The sequence below is a fragment of the Petromyzon marinus genome, chromosome 22 (genome assembly GCF_048934315.1).
Source record: "Petromyzon marinus isolate PM22_M1 ecotype Great Lakes invasive population chromosome 22, UKy_Petmar_22M1.pri1.0, whole genome shotgun sequence".
Taxonomy (NCBI): domain Eukaryota; kingdom Metazoa; phylum Chordata; class Hyperoartia; order Petromyzontiformes; family Petromyzontidae; genus Petromyzon; species Petromyzon marinus.
Genome location: NC_133688.1, coordinates 12,909,419 through 12,933,791, shown reverse-complemented (window position 1 = coordinate 12,933,791; position 24,373 = coordinate 12,909,419). Strand labels below are relative to the sequence as shown.

The 24,373-nt window shown below is 43.3% G+C and overlaps 1 protein-coding gene across 2 annotated transcripts in view; it reads left to right on the top strand.

The window, feature by feature from the left end:
- COL24A1 (collagen type XXIV alpha 1 chain) overlaps nt 1-24,373 on the top strand; it is a 150,340-nt gene that overhangs the window by 99,854 nt on the left and 26,113 nt on the right. For both annotated transcript variants that reach the window (XM_032959009.2, XM_032959010.2), the window contains exons 28-42: nt 7,068-7,121; nt 7,880-7,933; nt 9,642-9,686; nt 9,872-9,916; nt 10,874-10,927; nt 11,812-11,865; nt 13,650-13,703; nt 15,504-15,557; nt 16,653-16,706; nt 17,721-17,828; nt 19,344-19,397; nt 19,778-19,885; nt 22,001-22,054; nt 22,474-22,527; nt 23,484-23,540. In XM_032959009.2, coding sequence (XP_032814900.2) covers nt 7,068-7,121; nt 7,880-7,933; nt 9,642-9,686; nt 9,872-9,916; nt 10,874-10,927; nt 11,812-11,865; nt 13,650-13,703; nt 15,504-15,557; nt 16,653-16,706; nt 17,721-17,828; nt 19,344-19,397; nt 19,778-19,885; nt 22,001-22,054; nt 22,474-22,527; nt 23,484-23,540 — 903 coding nt within the window. The remainder of the gene's footprint in view (nt 1-7,067; nt 7,122-7,879; nt 7,934-9,641; nt 9,687-9,871; nt 9,917-10,873; nt 10,928-11,811; nt 11,866-13,649; nt 13,704-15,503; nt 15,558-16,652; nt 16,707-17,720; nt 17,829-19,343; nt 19,398-19,777; nt 19,886-22,000; nt 22,055-22,473; nt 22,528-23,483; nt 23,541-24,373) is intronic.

Sequence of the window (24,373 nt, the reverse complement as noted above, 5' to 3'; positions counted from 1 at the left end):
GGGCAGCGTCTGTGACGTCGTCGTCGGGGTTGTGAAAGACATCCGAGAGAGAGGTTCAGCAGTCCCCCGGGTGGCGGCCTGCTGACCGCTTTGTTTATTTGTACTCGGTGCCTTTAGCCTTGAGCCTCACAGCAGCACAGTGTTTGTTAAAAAAAAATGTATCCCGCTCTGCTCGTGAACCCACGCCACCTCTAACTGCACCCTGCGTCAGCCCCCCCCCCCCACGCTCGTACCCGGCCTCTGCGTTGATTTTAACGTCTGCTAAAAAGCATTGCTCATTTGCGCCGGGCTTTGGGTTTCCTCTATTAAACATCTCTTCTTTTGGAAGGGGAACTGGCTTCGTAAACAAAAAAAAACGTTACAGGTGTTTAATTAAGAGGAGGTAGAGCGTGACCATAATCCCTTGCGGCCTTACTATTATTACATCGGAGCGCGTATTATTTGATATTAGCAGGGCTTGTTGAATACATTTACTTTGCGACTGAGTAGTCAGCTCGCCTCGCGCTTGCCGTGGTCTGGTAAGTTTATCTGAACCCTGCTGCCTTCGGTGCAGCCTGTTGATGATTTTCTCTCCTTTTCCAACACTTGGGCTGTGCCTCCTAATTATTTGTGAATTCTCAAGCCAGGTCATTGTGCCACTTTTGCCGAAGGTTAAAATTTAAGGGACTTATAGCGACTATGCTTACTGGAAATAACAATAAGATTAAATATTTTTAAAATATATTGATTGAAATTAATATATTTTCACTGTGCCAAATGTTATTTAATAACGATAATGTTATGTATATCTCCACGAAAGTCTCACTGAGTCTCAGAGCTCATCAGGAGGGTTCACCATTACGTTATTTAGCCAATTCGAATAATCAGTCTTTAGTGCATGGGAAGAACATGTGAGGGGATATCACTCACAACACCGCACATATGGCTTTAATAACTTATTGTGTAGTCTGGACATGTATTTGTCTTACTTTATCCCATCTCACAATGTAACATTCTTTAATAGTTCCTAATGCCTGCTGCAGAAAATTACAATTACTTTCTATTAGTCACAGACCATTTAATCATTTTATTAATCTTCATCCCTTCCTCCCAAAATATATTTGTTTCAAATTTGAACACGTTGCACGTAGCAGATGCAGTGGCACGAGAGTGGGTTATTCCTCAGGTAATGAGCCATCTTGGAAATTGTACAAAATTCCCCCATGAAGCCCTCTGGCTGCAACTGTAACAGCCGCTTGACATCGTGCAAACATTCAACACTGCCACCATGGACCTGGAGAAACCTTCGAACTGTCGCATGCCACTAGTGGCTGTCCTGATCGTGAAATTGCGTGACAATCGCCACTTCAGAAGACCACCCCCTCCCGTTCCCTAAATGCTGCAACGAGGTGTAATTTCAGTTTGGGTAGGATTTGCAATCATGTTTCCTGCTTGCCGTGCAATAACTGGCTTCCAGAATTTTTGCGTGGCTCAATATGATGGACGTGCTGCGTCATTTTAAGAAATTGTTATCAAGGGAATGTTGTCAACCGTTACGACGCCGTGGCTGTGATTCGGTGGTGTCTCCGAGAAGTTGTGGCTGGGGGGCCTTCGCGAAAGACGACCCGTCTCTGTCACTCAACGCCCTGACCTTATTTATCATTCGGTGAAAAAGACAGTAACCAAAATACGGGCAGCCACACGAGAAGGCAAGGATATGAAGGTTTCAGCGGCAGGTTTGTTTTTGTAAATGGTGCAATAGAAGGCTTTTGAAAGTGTTCATGTTTTGTTTGGTTTCCTGTCTTGCGTAATAATCTCACTTGCATCGCCTTTCCACCTTTCGGAAGTACCAAAAGCAAAGAGCAAAATGTTGAAAAACGTAACAAAGGAAAAATGGCACAGAGTATTATTTTCTTTTTTTTATATACATAAGTAAATATTTTTCTAAACAAAGCTCGCATATAAAATCAAAAACATATCAGACCCAGATGCTAATAATATTATTTAATCACCACAACAGAAGGATACTTTAAAATAAGTCAATCAAAAAGTCAAGAATAATTTTCATGTCGGCTCCATGAGAGTTCCATTCATTTCCATTAAAGGTGGCTGCTTTTTGGCATGGCCAACGTTATTTATCTCTGTTTATCTTACTATCTAATAATCACCGATAATAAGGGGGCTGGTTTACATGTACAGTACTTGAACGGAAATTGTTCGAATATTGTTGGCGGCTGTAGTGCAGTGCCAAACTGCACCGCTCTGTTGCAACGAGAATTGCCTTGACATCGTGGTAGCACGATGTCGTCCGTTGAGCAAAATGTCGTTATATTATTTTCTTTGCTCATTATATTGATTTTGGAAGAAACATGCCTTAATTGTCGATATGACACAACCATTTGTGCGTAGTCCAGGGGGTCTGTAACCAAAATAACAAGGCGATAAGTAAAGAAAAACTTCAATATTTCAAGAGCCACAATGCATGTGAATATGAGACGGGGGTCCTTAATAAATAACGTCACCAAGCAGTCCTTAAAGAGCCGCATGCGGCTCTGGAAGCTGAAGGTGACCGACCCCTGATATAGTCAATCAATTTACTTAATGATTTCGGTGTAACTGACCGCATTGTATCGATTTTATAGATTGCAGAGACTGAACGCTTATGACAGGCTGATGTTTCGTGAATTGAGATTTAATAACTTTTAAGTCGTCTTTACTCACACTGAAGTAAACTTGGCACAAACCCTTTATTTTTAACAGCTGTTTGCACATTTTATCTGTAAACAGACATGCCTTCAGCCACCCTGTGTTTACACCTGAGTTTCTTCCGTTCCATCTTGCCCAAGATTACATTTAATCCACAATCGCCACACAAAGGGAAGGCTGTAGACCTCAGTTGACTGCCTCCGAGGGACCTTGCGTCTATGATTTTCACTTTTAAAGGAAACTTCACAATAGTAGAGTGGCTTATCCAAAACCCCAACGTGCAAAACTCTCATGGGATGGCCTTTAATCTCAGAAGTGCTTTGTGGGTGGAATGTACATGAACACAAAGCTTTGCGTGCCGTCGCCGTGAAGAAAGAGGTGAGAAAAGGGTCGAAATTTAGCTGTAATAACCCAAAATTTCACGGTGAAGCTGTCAGATTATCTTTGAATGTAAACCCTGCCCGTGAAAACTCATAACGGTTTAATGTACTACATGCCAGGCGACTGGAAAAACCTGGGCAATTGCGATAATCTTGTGTGTGTGTGGAGAAGGGTGTTATTTCAGGCAATATTAATGTTGTTTGAAAACAAGGAATGCACAAGCACATGGGCTGAAGGGGAGGTTTTTGATTCCATTGAAGTTAGCCCCCTGCTAAGGCTTTGACGGACAATCACTGCTTGTCAAAAGCCACAGACACCTGGAGCTCCGTAAAGTTGTAAAGAATTGTTCCTGTATTCAGCAGAGCGCTGGGAGCTCTTGCTGAAAGCCTCGCTATTGTTTTGAAGGCGAGCACTGGCTTACATGGTGCACGGCATTAAGGAATGATGTGCTTCCCATGTAGTCAGGCTGGCTATCGTCTACATGAGAGATGAAAAACTCACCCTATTCATCATCAACACTGCTTTATAACAGAAAAATGTAGGCTGATGTTTCAGGCATGGCCCTTCTTTGGAGCAGAGAGAGTGAGGTCAGAGAAAATGCCATACTTTGCACTGTGGGGCCCTCAGAAAAATGTGGAATTTTAAGCAAGTGAACAAATATAATTTTTGAATTAACAGGTGAAGTTTTCCATCCTGCCCAATTAAGCCCTGAGCCAGTGATATAAATTCCCCATTCCTGTTGGGAGGGCGAATCTTTCCGTAAGATAGCCACCGTCAACTTTCCCTAAAATTGGTGTTCATTTTATCAAACCTGGAGGGATGAAGGGATCAATTGACTCCCAACCAGGATTTCAACTTGAAATTTTCTGAACACGAACCACACACTCTACTAACGCACCACCCAGACAAAAATGCATGAAAAAATAAAATTATCAAATGGTTCTTCCTAAGTAGCCGATCCTTATTCAAATACAGGAAATTACCCAGAATGCTCCTGATGTAGATATTGTCAGTTCTTGGAATCTAAGCAGAGTTATGCTTGGTTAGTACTTGAATGGGTAGCTGCCTGAAAATACCAGGTCTTGTAGGCTTGGGCTGCAAGGTAGCCGACATTTGGAAGTACAGCAACAAATTCTTTAATCTTATCTGTGTGAATCTATTTCCTCCCATATGCCAAAGACACATTAATTGACATGATTAAACATCTCATTGCAGGTCCCTTCTGAAAAAAAAATCTTGAATCCCAGTGAGGTTTTTTTTGTGTAAATAAGGACAATAATATTATTACGCTATCATTAAATACAGGATTGCAACAGCAGCGCTTGCTCAGTGCTCTGTCATGGGCAATAGATTGAGCTATTCCTCACAGTCTTCCTCTTGGACAAACTATCTAGCGCGGAATGCACAGAAATCACGGTGGTCACAGTTAATGTCCTCATTTATGATAATTTCTTCTTGGCCAAAATTTCCACTAACTTTGTTTCTGCTTTCTGAGAACAATGTTTTTTTTGCTGACTGTACCGAGCTGTGGTTTACGGGGTTTTTTTGTAATTGCCACATTTTCCCACTGTATGCATGGCTCGGCCAAGGTTGATGTTTTGCACATGTCTTTTTTTCTCCTGTGGTTAAAACATTTCCAGCACATCAAAGTGCAGGTCACGTGATCGTCTTGGCCAATCAGTTGCAGGACCGGAGCCAAAACAGTGTGACGGAGTCAGCTGCACTCGTTTTCTTTTGTTATTCTTTCATAGAACACGACATTTAAATTATCGTCATTATTTGCCCGATGACCAATAGTCCCAGAGGAATACAAGCATCTCAGTTTGGGCGGAGGAGCCTTTTGTCCACGCAATAATTCAGGAAAGGACGATTAAATATGAAAATATAGCAATTGAAAACAGCACAGGTTTTTTTTTCTTTGCTACAACACATCAGTAGACAGCATGTAAATAGTTTCATAATGCTCCTGTGAGACATTACCAGTGGGTTGTGCTTGCATTTGAACTATTAAACCCGTGAACCTACAACACGAAGAAAACAAAAACAGTCCAGCCAAACCTGCGGGTGTGTCAGCCCATTCATTCACATGGCCATCATCTTCCTCCCTGTTTCTTAGTGACCAAGCAGCCCCTGCAGCCAGGTTCGAGCTCCCTTAGGGGATTAGTTTACACTCCGATTAGTTCTGCCCGGGTGCCATACATCTTAATCATGCCGAACTGTCAAGGCCCTCACCTGCTGCTCTTCCCTGCCGTTCATTCCTGCGTGCCTACCTTGTGCCAGCTGCACGGGGAACGGTTCCCTCGTGGTTACACTGACACTGTGGGTAAACACGAATTGTCACCCTCTCCTGCTGTTAAACTGTTACCATTGCTACTTTGAGGGTAGTCTGCGGTCTGAGGGTCCACTCATCCGTACTTTCTTTTGAGACACTAATTTATAAAGTGATGCGCGTGCATTGATTGTTTTTTTGTTTACTTTTAGCTTCACCGAAGGAGCCGCAATTTCCAACGCACGTAATGAATGGTCAGCGATGGAAATTCGCCAGTTTTGAAATGTACTTTGAAACAAGTAAATTTTAATAAAAATTGTTGATTTATATGGGGGAAAGGGAGGACAGATGGGGCAGTGATTAGCGCACACGCAGAGCTGTGAAGTCGGTGACCTAAGTTTTATTCGCGGCTATGGTGAACATCAGTGGTGATGTCTCACCAGATCCTCACCCCCCCCCACACTACTTCAACAACCTGCGTTGACCAGCACAGTGAAGTATGGTTAACAAAAACCCATGATCAACACGGTTGGAGGACACCTTCATCCAGCAGTGCAGTTGCAAAGGCTATTTATTTATTGTCAGTTTCTATATTTTCATATTTGTCCTTCCCTTAATTCTTGCATGGACAAAAATGACGTTATCAGTTTTCTTAAGAAGGCAGTCACATTAAATATAAACAAAACTATTTAATATATAGTACTGTACTTCAAGAAATCCATGTCATCAATATGCTCACGATTACACGGCCGATTTTTTTCTAAATACATCTAGGTTATAACGAATCGTGTGGATACCACAGCAGCCACTGTCATCATCGCCACGGCCAAATGAGCAGACTGACATAGTTCAGTTGTTTGCTTGCTATCTCTGCCCAGTATCACCACAACAGGGCATTAGCCGAGCGAGCTACCTGCCATTACATCATTGACAACAACAACAGACAGTTCCTGATGTTACACTCACAAGATGAATAGGTGTCATGTCTGTGCAAATATGGCAAATTTTGAAAATTACGGGGAAATTGTTGAATGATGGGTCATTATTCATAGACCCTTTATTGCCTTTAGAGGCCCCTTTGCGCCGAGATAACAGCTTTCTCTCAGCCACGTTGCCGCGAGGCAAATCATTGGCACACGCATGAGCCGCGAATGGATGAAGACAATGAACACCGATGGGGAATGTTTGGGGCACCGTGTGCCGAGTGAGCGTTGAGTGATAGGAGCCACTTTTCCAGTCCGACGAATGCGCGGCCACGTGCGTTTTCCCTTCGCCTCGCCTCGCCTCGGTTAATGCAACAGGTAGTGCAAATTGTTTCTCAAGTTTATTTGAGCCATCTGTCCGGACAGCTCTCGGAAAGCATTTATTTTGTCCACCTCGGTCCACAGACCCTTGATCATTTTTCGTCTCCCCCCCTCCTCTTTTCCGAACATAGATGGACTCGTCCTTCTAAACAAACTGTCAAATCGCTATCCGTGGTGCTAACGTTTAAAAAATAAATTAATAAATACAAACCACCACTTCTTTCAAATGTTTCTTGCCGTTGGTTTTCACACCTGATGATGACTGTTTGTGTTACAGTCGAAACGTCGTGAGAATTGTATTGTTTTATATATGTATTATTATTTTATTGTTTCCCTTCAACGTGACTTTACCGAAAGAACCAAGAATAGGAATCACTGCAGTCACGAAAGCTTTAAATAAATAAAAAAACGAGTGTTTGTTTTTTCAGGGAAGGCCCGGGTTACCAGGCCGGAGAGGACCCCTTGGACCCAAAGGGAAAAGGGTATTTGCACGCCCGCTAATTTCACAAATTGCCTCGGAAATATTTCAACGTTGTGTACGTGAAGCACATTTTGCTCAATGTGGATAAATTACATAGAGTGCTGAAGGACACAAAATGCTTACAGCAAACCCAGCGCGATATATAATGTGGTAATTTATACATTTACATATGTACACTGTGTACACATACATCTGCATTATTTACTAAATATGAGCCATCAAAGAGATTTGAGTAAATCATTTTAAAAGTGTGCATATACCATATTTACATTTTCAATGTATCTTGTATTTAATGTAGCTATACAAACTATATTCAAATGTTTGCATGACATGTGCAATGTAAAAACATTTGTAATTCCACAAACATTTTACTCTCATAATATATGCATCATGTACATTGGGCATTTAATGACTTTAATTGCTAAAATATATTTTATCAATAATATGGCCCAGCTACTATAATATTTTTTTCATTATTCAACATTTTCGTTAAGAGATGTTAGATACTGGGTATGTCAATGTCTTCTTCCGTGCCAGTGAAATGCTTCTGTGTTTCACCGAATACCAATTAGCTTCGTTCCCTTCCAGATAAAAAAAAATGTCATTGAGTTTACACGTAACGACATGAGCTCTAGTTTGTGGTACAGTATCAGAGGTAGAGTTATTGAATGGATAGCCGGGAGGAGCAGTGCTTGCCGCTGTGCAATGCGAGAGTGACACCTGCTGATGGGGCCTGTGGTGGCGGTTCTCTGATTGAAGGGACCGAGGGGAGAAGATGGCCTTCCTGGAGAGCCGGGGGCAGAGGGTAACAAGGTAAAACCCTTCGCCTCTCACACACGAAGTCGAAAAACACTCATTAAAGCGGAACTGGCTAGACATCCCGTTGTGGCAGGTAGCCCTCCAGACAAGCGATACTTGAGATTCAGTGAGGCTTTCCTGAGTTTTAAATGAAGGGCATTGTTATTCTAATCACGAGAACGATTCTCCCTGAGCAGACAGGTGAGCAAAAAGAGCAGCCAAATGAAGGTTTGACACCTGGATCTGTTGGCAGCCAAGGGGAAATGAGAATCCCTTGCTCCCAGGTTTTAACTTTACAAATGCACTGTTTTGGTCAAGTAAATGACGAATCTAATTTAACATACCTGCAAATGGAAAAACGCCGTTTTTTGCAGGTCTGCCTCATACGTGTATATCAGCAGAGGATTAATTTGTAAAAAAAAATCAAATTTAAATTATAAACCTTTAATTATCCCTTTTTGATAGGAACTATGAGGTGTAATGGATGTAATTGAAATTAATAATTGTGTTTGATGTTGGGTTTGAGAGCGTATAGACTCCTATTAGAAATTCCACATTAGTGTGAGTGTAATAACACTTTTAAAAAAATTTAGGCCAAAATAGCGATTCTAACTTTTGAAAAAGTAGCATCTAGGGGATTTTTTTAAATTGAAATCCGTCTGTGCCACTCCAAGGAATGGCACTCTGTGGACCTATTAATGCTTGAAAGACTCAAACTTAGCGAGTGAGACGTGTTTACAGCTGAGCCAAAACTTCTCTCTGCCTTATCTCACAAACCGCTAATAATGTGGTCTACAATGTTGCACCCTATACCACACCGTACATTTGTAGACCACGTCACTTTGACACGTGCTCATTAAAGCCATTCGGGGCAAGGGGGTAAAATTAATATTCCAGAGACACTGGAGGCAGACGCACGCAAGGAGGAAAATCTGTGACCATAGCCATGGGCTGTCATGCAAATTCCCGCTCCACTGAAGAAATAAATTCAGTTTTTGGGTTCGTCTTAAAAAAAACAAATGTCAATGTCTCATGACCAGTATTAGCTAAATGATGGCTGTGAGGAGCCATTAAATGACAGCATAGCAAGCAAAAGGTGCGATCCACAGTTAGATTTTTGTCTGCTCAACTGCATTGGGTCTGTGGATTGAATCAATCTGTGTGGAGTGTTTTCCACCCACGTGTGTTGATATTCTCCATATAAAGCAGTTTTCGGCCACATGCCAAACAATCGTGAATGGTATTGGCCTAACATCCCAATGCAGAGTCTTAAGACTCCTGGGTAAATACATGTACAGTCCTGAAGCAATCAACGGGCTGAATGAGAGCCTTGCTTCGTCATGAAGGTCATGGAAGTTACTTGTCCATTTTTCACCATGCTGGTCAGGATGGGTTGGGAAGCAAAAGGAACATACAAGTACACTACAACCACTGATTTTTTGTCTAAACTGCCCTCTGTTGCCTACCGCATGGATTCAACAGAAACAGTCTGGTTAAAATAACTTTTCAAGCTCAATATGAAATCAATTCAGAGTATTCGGAAAATATAGAGGAAAATATTACTCGAGAACATTAAGGGCCCTGGTGCAGTACACTGCATGTGCACTAACACACGCATCAGTCTGATGTAATATTTCCTATCATTGGGATTAATGTTGTCGGTTTCGTTTCTGTTCACGTAATTATTTCGCATCTTAACAAGCGTGCTTGTAATCCTTGACAGGGTCCTGTTGGAGATGCTGGTGAAGTTGGTATTGAAGGATTTATCGTAAGTATTTAGTTGCCCCGAAGTTTCCTCGTGCAAGGCACGCACACGTGCCAGACTCTCCCATCTCAAAAATAATTTATCATTGACTCTCACAGCATGTGTTTTACGTTCAGATGAATTGTTTACAAGTGTATGGCAGCGTGATGATACATGGTGTCCTGACATGTGCGTTTGTGTCATTTCAGGGAAAATCTGGCGATCCTGGGGACAGAGGGCCCCTTGGATTTCCAGTGAGTGTTCGACTGATACTTTGTACTCTTAGGCCATCAGCATTACGATGTGCGTTGTAACATGGGTTTGCATATGTCCATCATTTTACAAAGCATTCATTTTTTGTTGGATAATATGATGTGGGTGACAAACCATGCACAAGCCGGCTGCCATTGGGCTATGGAACTGCAGCATGCGGTGAGCAATAGAGGGCAGTGCAGCTAAAGCTATTGCTGTACTGTACTTCTATGCTGCAATGGCTATGCTCCTTGCGTTTACCAACCCACCCTGACCAGTGTGGTGAAGTAACTTTAAGTAATCCCCATGGACCACAAGGCATGGGGAGGCCCTTATCAATGTGCATATGCATTTTCAAGTTCTTGTCTAAAGCATAAGGTTATCCTTTAGTTAGTGTGTAAGTGTTCAGCTTATGCTCAATGATTGATGATGTAACTTCATTTATGGTAGTAAAGGTGAATGCTCAATGTCAATTAAATACATTTGGTTATCCTGAATGTACCAGGACTTATTGTAATTTGTATTTTAATGTCCTGTACTATATGATGAATACTTCCATTAAATTGGCATGTGCTACCATCACGACACAAATTGACAAAGTTGCAATATTAAGCCATGCAAAAGTTTAAACAGTAAGGTAAGCACTACGACAAAATTAATTTCCAACAGTTTCTTACAGATTTTTTTTTGCAGAGATATAGGATAAATGCAATGGGAGGACCATGTCAACATTTTCCAAATCAACTTTCGCTTGTTGATTTGTTTACTTTAGTCACTGTAAAATTCCATTCTGCTTCGAAATGTGTTCATTTTGTGAATTGCAATGCTTTAGCTTTTTTCAGCTTTTGATTGGCTGCTGTCCAGCGATTAAACCCTTGTACATGTGCACACTCAATAAACATCTCCTTCTGGCAGGTGAGCGGAGAATCATAAAACGAGTAACGTTTTGTCTTTGGCAGGGCTTGCAGGGAACACCTGGTGGAGTGGGAATCAAGGGACCGATTGGACCACCCGTGCGTGAAATTGCATTTAATAATTTCGATGCGTGGCTGTGGTGGGATTCATACACAAAAGCACAAAGAAACCAACACATGCTGTTAAACACGCAGCCAACAATTCTGCTGCACATAACTGCAATGAACGCTCGTGTATGGTGGCAGTGGTGGCCGGTGTGGATATATTTATTGGTGGGGCACTGAAGCCCACAGGGTGGTGGTTGTGGTGGTAGAGAGGGGGAAGCCGCGGAGGGAGGGGGGTGCACGCAGTTTATAATTTATTATGAGCAGGTAAGTATTAATGATGGGGTGGCGTTTTTTTTTCTGTTTTTATTTTGCCGAGCCATCACTGGGTTGGTGGGGTTCGCACACAAACTAAACTAAACAATTTTTGATTTTACCAGGTAAGGCCCATTAAGCAATATAGCTCTTCTTCAGAAGTGACCTGGCCACAAATGAAAGCTCAATGAAGTGGCTTATGTGGAAATTTTAAATAGCCAAATACTCATAGCGTATGTTTCTAAATGTGGAGGGAAAACCAGAGGACCCGGATAAAAATTCACGCGACCACAGGGAGAACATGCAAACTCCAAATATACAGGTGCCAGGGTCGGAATCAAATATCTGCCCATAAAGCGCAGAGAAAGTAGCACGTGCTCACAAACACGTAGCTAATGCTTCTGCTGCACATGACCACTGTGGACAACCACACACTTCTATCTGGTTAAGTAGTAGGATGTGCTTTGCTACGGCGGCAGTGCCACCTTTGTTAAAATCGTTAGAGTTAAGAAGAAAGAGCTTAGTTTGCATTCTAGTTTCATCGTAGCTTCGTTAATGTGGATTACATTTTATGACACAAGTATTTTCTTTTCATGCACTTTTTACGTGTTGTTTGTTCAAAGGGACCCCGCGGAGCGAAGGGCGAGATGGGCACCGTGGGAGACATTGGAACACAGGTTCGATGCTGATACTTGGAGATTGCAAGAGATGCACACAACACATACACGGACATCGAAAGACGTCGATGTCTTTTTACACTTGTACACATTGGGGAGATATGCAGCCTATGAACCAATCACCATAGTTGTACCATATATCAGAAGATAATGCTGGGTTGTTAGCCAAAGCCAAACGTCCATGAGGTCAGCTGCTCGGATTGTCTATTTCAATGTACTCAATCTTGATTTGAAGCTTTCGTGACTGCATGCAGTTTTTATTTTGTTTTATTATTCTACCTACGTGACTTTACCGAAAGAACCAAAGAGCATCAATGTACTCATATACTGTGCATCTTCTCGAGTCACATCCACGATCATATGTTCCACAATATCCTTCAATCTCACCCACTGTCTCACTCCATTCTTCTGCTCTGCACTGGCATCTCTTTAGCCCTGCTAAACTTTCTGGCACCTCCGATTAGCACGGTTGGCTTACCTACGGTGCAAAAGAAGTTCAACATACATACATACTTGGTCTCTCACCTCCATAACCCTTCAGGTAACATCTTCTTTGTCTCTTCTCAACACGTGCTCAAACAATCTAAGTCTCACCTGCCTTAGCTTCTCGACATTATTGCTAGGCCCTGGTAAGACTACTTAATTCTGCCTCCGTTCCCTAAACCTTGGTTAGGCTTGGTTAATGTTTGGAAGGTTGACAATCATCGCTCCCGTTACTTTGTACACTTTAATTGTTTTCTACTCATGTCTTTGCTTTTGAGGAAAAACAAATGTTTTTTTAATTTGAACATCACCCACGATGCTTATATTCCACCCTCCAATAATTATTTTTTTAAACAGTATTTGTTCTTGTTTTCATGTTTCTTAAACTAACCTGTCACACTAACGAACTATAAATAAAGCCTTTTTATCACTAAATTATAACAAAAGCATGCATAGCAGAACTCTGTTCTGTGTCTCCACATATAAATACATATTTTTGCCCATCGGCCTAACTTGCTTTCCAGACCAATATTATCCTACAGCATTTTGTTAAGCGAGCGAACTCTGGACCAGTTTTTACCGTCTTAGTTTGTAAGCAGAGCCCAGCTTGTTAGCCAAATGCTGCTGAATTTCCAGATGTTTGTGGTTAGAGCACTCTGTCGAAACTATGCCCTGTTCAGTGCAAAAAGCAATCATTGCATGCTGATAACCACGGTGCGAGCCTGGTCTCCCCAGGCAGGGTGTCCCTGTGTGAGTCTCTGTGTCTGTGTCCCTGAGTTGAGAGCACTAGTGTAACGGTTAGCGTGCTGCGCTACGAACCCGGCGTCCCAAGTTCGATTCCCGCTCACGGCCAACACCAGTGACGAAATATCTGAGCCGGTCCTGGGCCTTTCCTAGGTTTTAAATTAGTACCTGGTGCATTGTGTAAACATCGCCACGAGGGTGACAAAGGCGGCCGGGCGTGGTGCTGGCCATCCACCCTCTCATATGCCGTGCCGGCCTTCATAGGTGCTCGCTAACAGCACTTGCCCCAACAGTCTGTTAAGGCCCTTGCACCTCCGATTAGCACGGTTGGCTACATACGGTGTGAAAGAAGTTCAACATGCATTCTCCACATCAGTGCAGAATGGGTTTGTATAAATTGAAAACAGTGTTACAGCTATGAATTCATTCTTGAAATCCCGTCACTGGCATTCACCACCCCATGGCTGTGTATGTGTGTGAAATGGGTTTTTTGACGCTCAGCTGCTTTTCCCCCATGTTTATCTCTTACAAGGTTGCTTTTGTTTGTGCTTTGGCAGGGTTTGCCTGGGCCAACGGGGGAGAGCGGACTGCAAGGAGAGAAAGGTGAAAAGGTAATGCCGATACAGAAAAGGCCACTCGCAATTCAGACTAATTGCTTTAGAAATATATAATTACGCAGCTGCACCTATGAATATTATCCAAATGAGTGTAGACTTGCATTTCATATTAAGTGGCTTGGTTGTTTCGTCGCATCCACCAGTCCCAATAATGAGTTTTCCAGACATTTGGTTTCTTCGCAAAGCATTGAAGTACCGTTTTGACGTTTATGCGTGTGATTTGATGAGGAAAACGTGGACTCGGCAAAAAGTAATGCAACTCAAATTCTCATTTTTAAGCTAATGCCATTTACTCGGCCACATTGTTCATTTTTGCATTGGTAAAGCACCAATTTAAGGGGCACTATGTACAAACTGTTGGTTGAATTATGTACAGTTTAAGCCCTGGTACGATACCAATTTGTTTTCCCTCATGACCTTGGTGTCCTTCCTCATAAAGAACAGCCCATTTTATTAATTGTCCTCTTAAATGACATCACAGATGCAAAGATATGGGTTTTCAATGATCAAACCTTGAAACCTTCTGCAAACCTGTATTATCACATGCAATAATGCTGGGTTCTTGGTCGGCAGGTCGGGAGTTATTTGAATTAATTCGTTTACTATTGATTCTAGCACTTTTCAACAGCGGTGGTCACCCGTGCTTTCCTTATTGTGTAGAAGCGACAACTGTTTTGCTGCGGGTGTTGTGAAACATCGTAAAAAACTGGGGCAGATGAATACAAACATTAAAATCCGTTAATGATGTAAATAGCCGAAGCGAGCTCTGAAATTGTTCGTGTAATGAGTCATGTGATGTTAATTGTACTAAAATCGGAGACAAAGGTCATCTTGTTCGTCTGTGCCAAGCCCAATTCAGCTGAATCACGTTACATAAAACTACCTTTATTTCGTAAAAGAGAATCTCCCTCCAGCTACCGTGACTCGTGCTTTTTTGGTGTGTGGTGTCAGCTGATCGAATCTGAGAGCGCGAAGGAGACGTTAAGAAAGAGAAATACTCATAGCCAGTATTTCAACACAGAGGCCTTCAATCGGGGATGTAGCATTAAATGTCAAAGCTTGTACGATTCATCTTTAGCCAACAAAGCCCTTTACCCTTCCAAAGTTTAATTTAATTATACTGTCTTTCCAGCATGGTCCTTCCCAGTAAGTACAGTATAATAATGGAACTGTTACAAAATAATATATATTTATTTGCTAATTTATCTTAAAATAATATCAGTGCAGAGCCCACACAAGAACTCCCTGGGGTTTCAACTAATCCATCCAAGCTTAAATTTTGACCGGTTGTTTACATATGTTCTCTATTACTTTGTGTGTACTCAAAACATAGACATTTGTTTTCAATGGGATTTGAACCTGCCACAGACAGAGGATGTGTGCATCAGCTTGTACGGATGTGCGGCTGATGCAAATGTGGGACCTTTTTTTGCCAGTGTCATAGTATGAAAGAATATGAAGAGGTTTTACCCTTTCTGGCAATAAAATAGGTGTTAAGGTGTTCAAACACCAAATAGAAACCTTTTGGCATTCTCTGGTCTGACACTGTTGAGACGAGGCCCTAAAGAAGGCTGTCTCTGGTGTAGACCAATCAGTTTCAAAGACAATGCCGTATATTACCAGAGCATGTTTGTTTGCATGTTCACCACAAGTCCTGTGTGTGGTTAATCCAGACTTGATCCCTTGCAAAATGTTTCTATTTGGTGTTTAAAGATCTTAACAACCTCTTGTTTTATTGCCAGAAAGGGCAAAACCTATTCTTAGTTTTTTCATATGATGTAATTGTGTTTGCAGGGCGACATTGGGCCATTAGGAGGTGAAGGGGAGCCCGGTCTGGAGGGGCCCAGGGTAGGTACCCCACAAAGACACGCCAGCACATGGAATGTTGGAGGAGGGCAGCGGGAGATGTGAGTGGGCGGCAGGCTCAGCTTCCAAAGCTGCGCTGCTCGAAACAACACAGGGCCGTGTTTGCAAATCCAGGGCCCTAAGTTCAACTCAGGCTCAGACAGGAATCATTAACATGCGCTGCCTTGCTGTACTGCCACAGCGTGATCTTTAACCCCACCTTCAAAGTACAGGATTAAGACGCAGAGACCACCTTACACAAGGCAAAAATGCAGACCGGTTTAGACTTTTCTTGGACTAATGAGCAAAGTGCACCCTTATTCCAACGCCAGTTGAGTGCCCTGACACTTGCAGGAAACTTAGATTTGTTATGAGCTCAACCGAGGCTCATCAGGATCAAGCCGCGGCCTGACACTGTGCAGCCAAACTGCCCGGTGGCAATAGTGCACGAAACCACTAATAGGGCACTGCTGATGAGATGCAGCGAAGGTGTCTTGCAACTTCCATTGCAGACATTCCCGCTGCGGCACAGATGCTTGATTTTGACGTTGAAGCAACAGCAGAATGGAGAAGCGCGTCATCTGTTTTTCAAAACGCACTCGCGTGCGTCGGCGGTACAGCGCGTATTTTACTGGGGCCGCGTGGAGCGCTCCAGATTGATTACAGATGCAGCGGGGCTGCTCATCTCGTACATTAGCACGTAATGGCATGTAAATCATACGCTGGACTTCTTTTCATTCGCAACAAATAGGCCTCACTTGCAGACACCGCGTCTGGCGAGTCGTCGGCATCTTTCTTCGTTAGGCCAGGGGTGCTTGTAACACTCGGCAGGCAGGCCATTACAATGAACATTTTTGTTAGCAGCTATTAAAAAATATTTCTAAAATGAAAATCAGTAGCATTACATTTACTGGAGTGTTCCAGTGTAACTGTGCCTAGAATCATAAATACCACATTTATTCTCTTGAGTGTGTTGCATTCATAATGATTTAGACACGTTCTTAATACGGTTTAGGCTAGCGTAATATACACACATACAGCATATGCATTCACACACAGACACGCACACATGTATTAATGTGTACGCCTGTACCTCAGGGATTGCCAGGCCCAGTCGGTGATGATGGACCACAAGGAAAAGATGGAATCAAAGTACGTTGACCCACTGTTGGTGTTATGAAACATTTTCATGCAATGTGGCCCTGTTGCACGCAGGGAAAAGAGTATATCTCTATATCAGGTGGTCAATTTTGGCTCTCCTTGGACAGGCATTTTGCTGTCTGTGAACAGTCAGCATCGGAGCTTTAATGCTGGCAAGACATGAGACATTCATGTCCCCTGGTGATGAGCACAACTCTCATAAAAAGGCGACTTGGTGTGTCTTGCATTATCCACTCAATGAGCCCTCCCCGGCCACAAGCCTTTCCGAACCCAACAAAAACAACCTCCCCCAGTCAGTTGTACCTCTCTACGTGGCCTGCAGTGTTTTACAGTGGCTTGGATTATGCCATATCACAATGTGTTTGATTTTTTTTTGTTTACCAAGAAGTGTCATGTGCTGTGGTGCAAATGCCTTTTGTTGTATATTTATGGGACTTGTTCTTGCGTTGAACAAGAGGCAGTTTAGAAAATACAGATATTGACAGTACTCTGAATGAATAGCTTTAGAGCCCCTTAATGGACAAAGGAAAAGTGTGCACGCAGTCTAGCACAGTTCTTAAGCTGAACGAATGTGTAATTGTTCATCCCACTTGCTGATACATTAATAAACACATTATGCCGGTATTGGTGTTTTCCTTTGGATACGTTTCAGCACGAAGCATGCTTAAAATAGTTGTTGGCAAAGCCGATTGTATTTTCCTAAACAGCAAGACTGTGCTGTCTGGATACAAGAGGTGAGACAGACGTCAGCCACGCTGAACGGTAATAAGAGATGATGTGCAATACTCAGCTCCTTCCCTTGCCTGCCTGTTTCAGTCATGCCAGGTTCCATGACTATTGAAACTGGAAATGCATATTAATTTGCCACCATGGTGCCTTGTTACAGCTTTAACCAAAAAGCACATGCCCTCTGCACATTCTCTGTTTGCCCTGTTCAGTTTTAAAGGTGATTGAGCAGGAATATGTGTGTGTATCGATCTCTCTGTCAACCGTCTCTTGGTGCAGGGAGAGAAGGGAGACCTGGGACTGAATGGGGAGGATGGAGAACGGGGCGACATTGGGGACAAGGGGAAAGAAGGAGCTATTGGAGACCCGGGGATTGTGGGTATGAGGGTGAGTTTCCCGTTGCTAAGCTCCTCGTCACATTTGCTGCCTGCCTCTCACTTGGATCCAAAACTGGCCTTTCAGGGCACCAAAGGTTCGGGTTTTGGTGGTCTCAGCACAGCGGGACCTGCTGTTATGTCTGGCAAATGCATTGCCCTGACAACTGCTACCAGCTCACCTACTGACTCCAGCATTGAGATGTCGGCCGAGAATAAATTGTCGCTTTTTAACGCAAAACCCCAGCTGATGCATAAACAAATGAACGATCTCTCAAAAAAATAACTCTGTAGCCAAACGAAAACTTAAGTTGTAATCTCTGTGTTAGTTTTGGAAAATAATTCTCCAGTGCTCCCAGTGCCAAGCTGCTAAAAGAAAAAATCCAAACGCCAAACAGCAGCAGATTGTTAGGAACCCGAAAAAACTGAACACAACGCTGCAGAGTGTTGTGCATCGCCAATAGAAGGATGACGGAATCCCCTGGATTGTTTTTAATCGAGCGTGTGGACTTAAGTTTGTCGGCAAATCGGCATCCAAGCTTTTTCACTATGCCCAGCAAATGCTGGTGTGTTCGTGGATAAGTGCATGCCTTTTTTCTACGTAAATAAATATACACATGCACAAGGAAACCTGAACAGCAGCTAATGTTTCACCCTGACTACTTTTGTCAAGATGCATCCTTGTTTAAAACTGTGAATTATTATTTTATATGCCGTTCAATACAATTATATTTTCCACTAACATTGTACATCCGTTTGGAAATCTACTGTTAGATAAAGGCCTCCCCATGCCCATACAGATCGTGGGTGTTATTTGACCATACCTCATCACGCTGGTCATTTTGGGTTATCGAAGAAGAGAACACTGAATGTGAGCGGAAACGTACAGTACAACAATGGATTTTGCTGCACTGCTCTCTGATGACCACCACAAGGCCCCACAGCAGCCTATAGCAACCTGCTGTGCATGGTGGCCACCCTCTACCCAGGCTGAAACGTGCTTAGCTTCTGATATCTCTTCTGAAATCTGACAAGAGTGGATGCATTCCGGGTGATTTTTTTTCCGTTACGTTACACATCGTCGTAGATATTTCGACCGTGCCTCCCATGCAGTACACCTCGAGGCGCCCTGTGGCATCTGGACCCCCCCCCCATTGGCAGCTGTCCCTGTGTGGCACGAGGTGAATGCACCACTGGTCAGAAAGTGGGCATGAATCTGCCAGCAGAGAACAATGTTGCTATGTGGCTGGTCTCCAATTAGGTAATTTTTTAGTGATTTATGAAATTTGGACCATGACTGCAGCACACGTGGTCATTTATTTTTAAAATGCCGCCACGGGATCTTTTCACCGACTGTGAAGCAGGTGATCTGTGGTGATGGAGGTTATTACACTCACAGTATTAACCAGGGCAGCTGCCAGGCTCGATCCGCGAACCTCTGCAACAAGCGGGAAACGTGCTGCCGCTCGGTCCCCTGTAAACCGCTAATGAATGGAATTTGCCACTGGGCACCTTCCTTCTTTTACAGGGAATGGAAGGGAAGCTGGGAAAACTCGGCGAAAGAGGAAAACCGGGGAAGAAAGTGAGTGTTCCAAAAATAAACACACCCCCAGGCAGATGCGTCTTAAATCATACAGCAATAGTGGCTCATTTGCCTGAGCTTTTGTTTACGTATCAGTTACCATTTCTCATCTAAAACTCACTGCAGAAGACCCTTGCACCGGCTTATTAGCCGAATTTTATTCCATCCATTATTTCTATTGTTATTTTTAAAACGAGCTCCCGAAAAAATTGCAATATTCATTCGAACAAACTTGCAGCAACAGTTGAAACTGTGCCAAGAGCATCACAACTCACTTGTGAGCTCATCGATCACTGCTGCTGACAAGCTGCAGCGTACATCATGGTGCCCGTCCAGTTTTGAGTTTGCGTTTTTTTTTTTGGCTGGCTGGCTCGTGTCAGGGCGACAAGGGAGCAATGGGTCACATCGGAGAACCAGGAAAACCGGGCCAGTCTGGCAGCAAAGGAAACCAGGGCCCTGTCGGGGCACGAGGATCAAGAGGTCCTGTGGTAAGTTGTACGTGTGCAGCACATTTGGAAATCCATTTCTGGATGAGGGCCTCCCCATGCTGTGTGGATCAGGTCGGGGGACATAACACATTCTAGATTTGATTTTTGACATAACACAGTTTAACAATATAGTTTTTTTCTGTGCTCCGACAATATAGACCCTTAGCAGCGTATAACAACCTATTTAATGCATGGAGGTCTCCTATAAAATAATTATCCATGCTCAGACCTGCTTAGTACATTCCACGTGATTTGTTCATAGGCTGTGTCAAGTTTTGAGATATATTTTCTTTATTACATTTAAATGTGCCTCTGATGTAATATTGCTCATCTTGAGTCTGGGTGGCCTAGAGAGGCCAATACACTATGATGTCCTCTTTGAACCACACGAAAAAGTTTTGCCTGTCTGCAACCTGACCTGACCTATTCCCAGACCCTCACCTTGGTGACTATGGTGACAATGATAGTAATAATATTAACAATGATAAGGCACGGCAGAAATATAATGACATGAGCGTGTGGCGCCTTATGAAAGGGAACTCTGCTGTCCAGTAGCAAAAATGTGAACGAGCCCAGCGGCATGTCTGAAAAATGGCTTGGCCCCTACACGTGGCTTTTCCTTGGCCAGATTCGTATGGAAAATTACCCGTGGCGACGATAACTACTGACTCCTGGAGGCACGGGGCCTCCTTGCCAATAAGGTTTATATAGATTTAAATGGAGCCTCCCTACACGAATGAATGTGCACAAGAAGTAAATAAATAAGAAGCTAAAGACGCGTTCAAGATTTACTGCCCCCGATAAAACATCACAGATGCTCTTGGCACCCTCGCGTACGTTTCTCAGGGCTAAGTCCAGGGTGAGCAAGGCATAACATCTCTGCTTAGTATTGATATGGGAAAACAGGGATGCCTGTCCGATGAACTGAGTGGCCACTGGAGGGCAGCACCCTTACAAAGCGTGAACACTTGGGACGTAAACTAAAAACGTTTTTGTTATTTAACCAAGTAAGGCCCACTGAGCTCTATGGCTCTTTTTTTTCAGAAGCGACGTGGCCAAAGATGATAGCTGAACAAAGTCGCTCATCGTCTGGAAATTTATAGCACCAAAACATTCGCAACACGTGTTTCTAAAACGTGGAGGGAAAAAACGGAGGACCCGGAGAAATATGCACACGGCCACAGGGAGAACATGCAAACTCCAAATATACAGCAGGCATCAGGGTCAGGATCGAACCCACGACCTCCTGCACACCAGGCGAGGCAACCAACATCTCGCCATCGCTGCGCCTAGAGTCGCCATCCAAAGATTAGCCACCCCCCTCTGAAATCCGATGTTACAATTCATGGTCATGGCTTGATTTAAGAATATATAATTTTTAAAAATAAAAATACAAATACCTTGTACTGAATGGTAGCACCTCTAGACGCTGCGGGGGTCACAACGTGAACCTATGTATATTTTCTCATTGCCGAGTCGATGCATACATCACGCACTTAAGAATTTATGTTTTCTATGATTCGATGCATCATTGCACCCCTAAAGAACAACTCGTAGATGTTATGGGTTTACTCTCTCAATTCGAGTACTCGAATTGTAGATGTTGTGGGTTTACTCTAACACACTGGTGTGCTGAATTAAATCTTGACTTAAAGCTTTCGTGACTGCAGGAATACATATTCTATGGGTCTTTCGGTAAAGCCATGTAGATAGAAAAATAATAAAAATATCACGACGTTTCGATCGCAACACAAGCAATCGTCTTCAGGTGATTCTTAGGGCCACCTGAAGACAATTGCTGAAGACGATTTCTGTCTACGTGGCTTTACCGAAAGACCCATAAGAATACGTGCTGAACTAGTAATTCATTGGCTCGTTTTGTTTACTTGACAAACCTTACTAATTGGCTGTATCGGGTGGTGGCGGGATTTAACGACACGTTTATACTTACGCGATCTCACCCAAAAAGCTCTATTGTGGATAACATTGGTCGCGAAAGCCTACTGCGTGTTAAACTCCCCGCCTCTTGTTTGTACAACTCGTGAGAGCGGTCTCTCACCTTGCCGCTGATGGAGTAGTGGCCGGGTAACACCGCTGCTGTGCCTTTCGCCGCAGGGCGCCCCTGGTGCAATGGGAGCCGAAGGAGAGGACGGGCTCCCTGGCTACCCGGTAACGATTGCGCTGCACTTCCCTTCCACGTCCGTCCACGCGTAATTTTTTTTTAATGATATAATAGTATTCGTAATGGTGAGAAAGAAGAAAGTCGGTGACAAATAGAATCAGTGATGAGGAAATGTATTCTGAGGATCTCAAATCATTCACGTTGCTGACGCAGCACGTGGAACGCCGAGTGTTTTGTTTTTTTGGGGGGGCGGGGGGGGTTTCTTACACCTCCATTTGGTGATCATGAAATTCTGTTAAATCCATTTAAACATCTTATGACTATTTATCAAATTGTGTCACAGAAAGTAGGAAATGTATTACATTATCATTGTGTATTTACACACGTAAATATTTTGTTTCATTTTATGTGTTCTTTCTTCAGTTGCATTTTGTTTATATATGATTATTGTTGTTTTGTTTTTTAGGGTCACCAAGGACCTATTGGCCCTTCTGGGCCACCGGGCATTAAGGGCGAGAAGGTAAACGTTCAATACTTAATCTCCCTGTTTCATCATTCGTAACAATTTAACAATGCAACTATAAAAGACGTTTCAAATTAATGTTATTAACCAGGCTGACAACCTAAGAGTATTTGTCTGACAGTAGGAGGTGCGCAATGACTGCTGTTATGTGAATAATCCCAATTGAGTTATTGGCAGGTAATTTTCCACCCTTGGGAACGACTTTAGGGGATCTCTAATGTCCACTGTGAAGCGGACGGCGTGTAGTATCATCACGGCCATGAACCTCTGCGACAAGCGGCGAATGTGCCTTCCACCAGGCCACGTCAAAGCCCCTAAGAAGGTTATGGCCTTGAACACAGGTACATGTCAAGGATGCTAGGAATTTCATATCGAGATCGTGTAAGCAACTTGGAAGTTGAGAAAAAAAACCTGAAGAGGGATTGTTGTTGTTGTAGATGTCATCAGAAAGAGGTTGTAATGAGTGAGATAGTTACATGTGAGGACAGGTGACTGAGGCAGACATTGGAGTTGGCGACACACTTTGAAGGTCAGGTGTTGACTCCACTCCAAGCGAGGGATCTAGCGAGTAGCAGGATGCGAGAGTGAGGTTCGTGGTGGCACCCGTGGCTTCGGCCTTGCTACGCCGCGTCAAGGCTCCGGGAGCCTTGACGTTCTCTACAAAACAACTTCGGTGCCTGCGCTCTCCTTCCCCCACCTCTCTTGTGTATAAAAATAATAGAATGGCCGACCCCGTGAGATTCCAACAATAGGGTCACTGCAATTAAGGACTTGTAATGTCGGCCAGTGTGTTTATTGTTGAAGCGTACCGTGCGTTGGAAAATGTTAATACGGAAAAAACAACTTCAGCAGCAGTGCTCTTATGTATCGTGCTCCCCTCCCCCCCCCGCCGATGCCTATGCATGCGCAGTAATGTCGTCTGTGTATGCTGCGGGTTTTGCATGTTTAACCAGGGACAGGCAGGCGAGCCCGGAACACAGTTTGGCCCCCCCGGACCAAAAGGCCTCATGGTACAAACGCAAGTTGGGCACAGTCGCAGAGTAATACTGGAATTTGACACAGTCGTGCGTGACACTGCACTCACGGTTTCGCCACACTGCCAGCAGTTGACAAACGCACAGCGGGTGGTCACAATGTTTTTAAGAATGTGATATGAAGAAGGGCCATTACCCAAAATGTTGCCCATTATACATTTTTCTGCCAAGGCCACAGTGTTATCGACGAACATTTGTTGCGTTATTTTTCCTATAAGAATGGGGATTCTAAAATGACAAGCTACGGTGCACACTGAATTTATTTTTCAACACACAAACAGCCTTACTTAACGATGTCCTTTACTCGTGTAGGAAAGCAGCACTGAGTCTCAAGCCTCTTTCTCAGAAGGGACCTGCAATGAAATGTTTGCCCATGTCCATTATTGAGCACTTGGCATGTAGGAGGAAGCAGGGGGTATCTGGAAAACACACATGCATATAAGGGGGTGGTAACACTCAGATTGTGTCATGATATTTCACAATGCATCGGGATTTTCGACCTACTTTATGAATGAGGAATTTGCACGTAAGTGGAAACTGGGGTTCCTGTTAAAATCAATGCATATGAGAATATCATGCCATCAGCTGTCCACCTCGCAGACCAGTGGGTATTGAAGTTTCATAAATATAGCATGAGGTAATGTATCATATATTTGGTACTTAAAATGGAGATTTGATAACAAGCCTAATAATTCGTATAAATCTCAGAACATTTTTACCACTGCCCTTCATACCAACATGGGATAGCTTTTTTCATGGCTTACCTACACATTTATGGTTGGAATGCAGATTTACTGGACTTGAGCGTG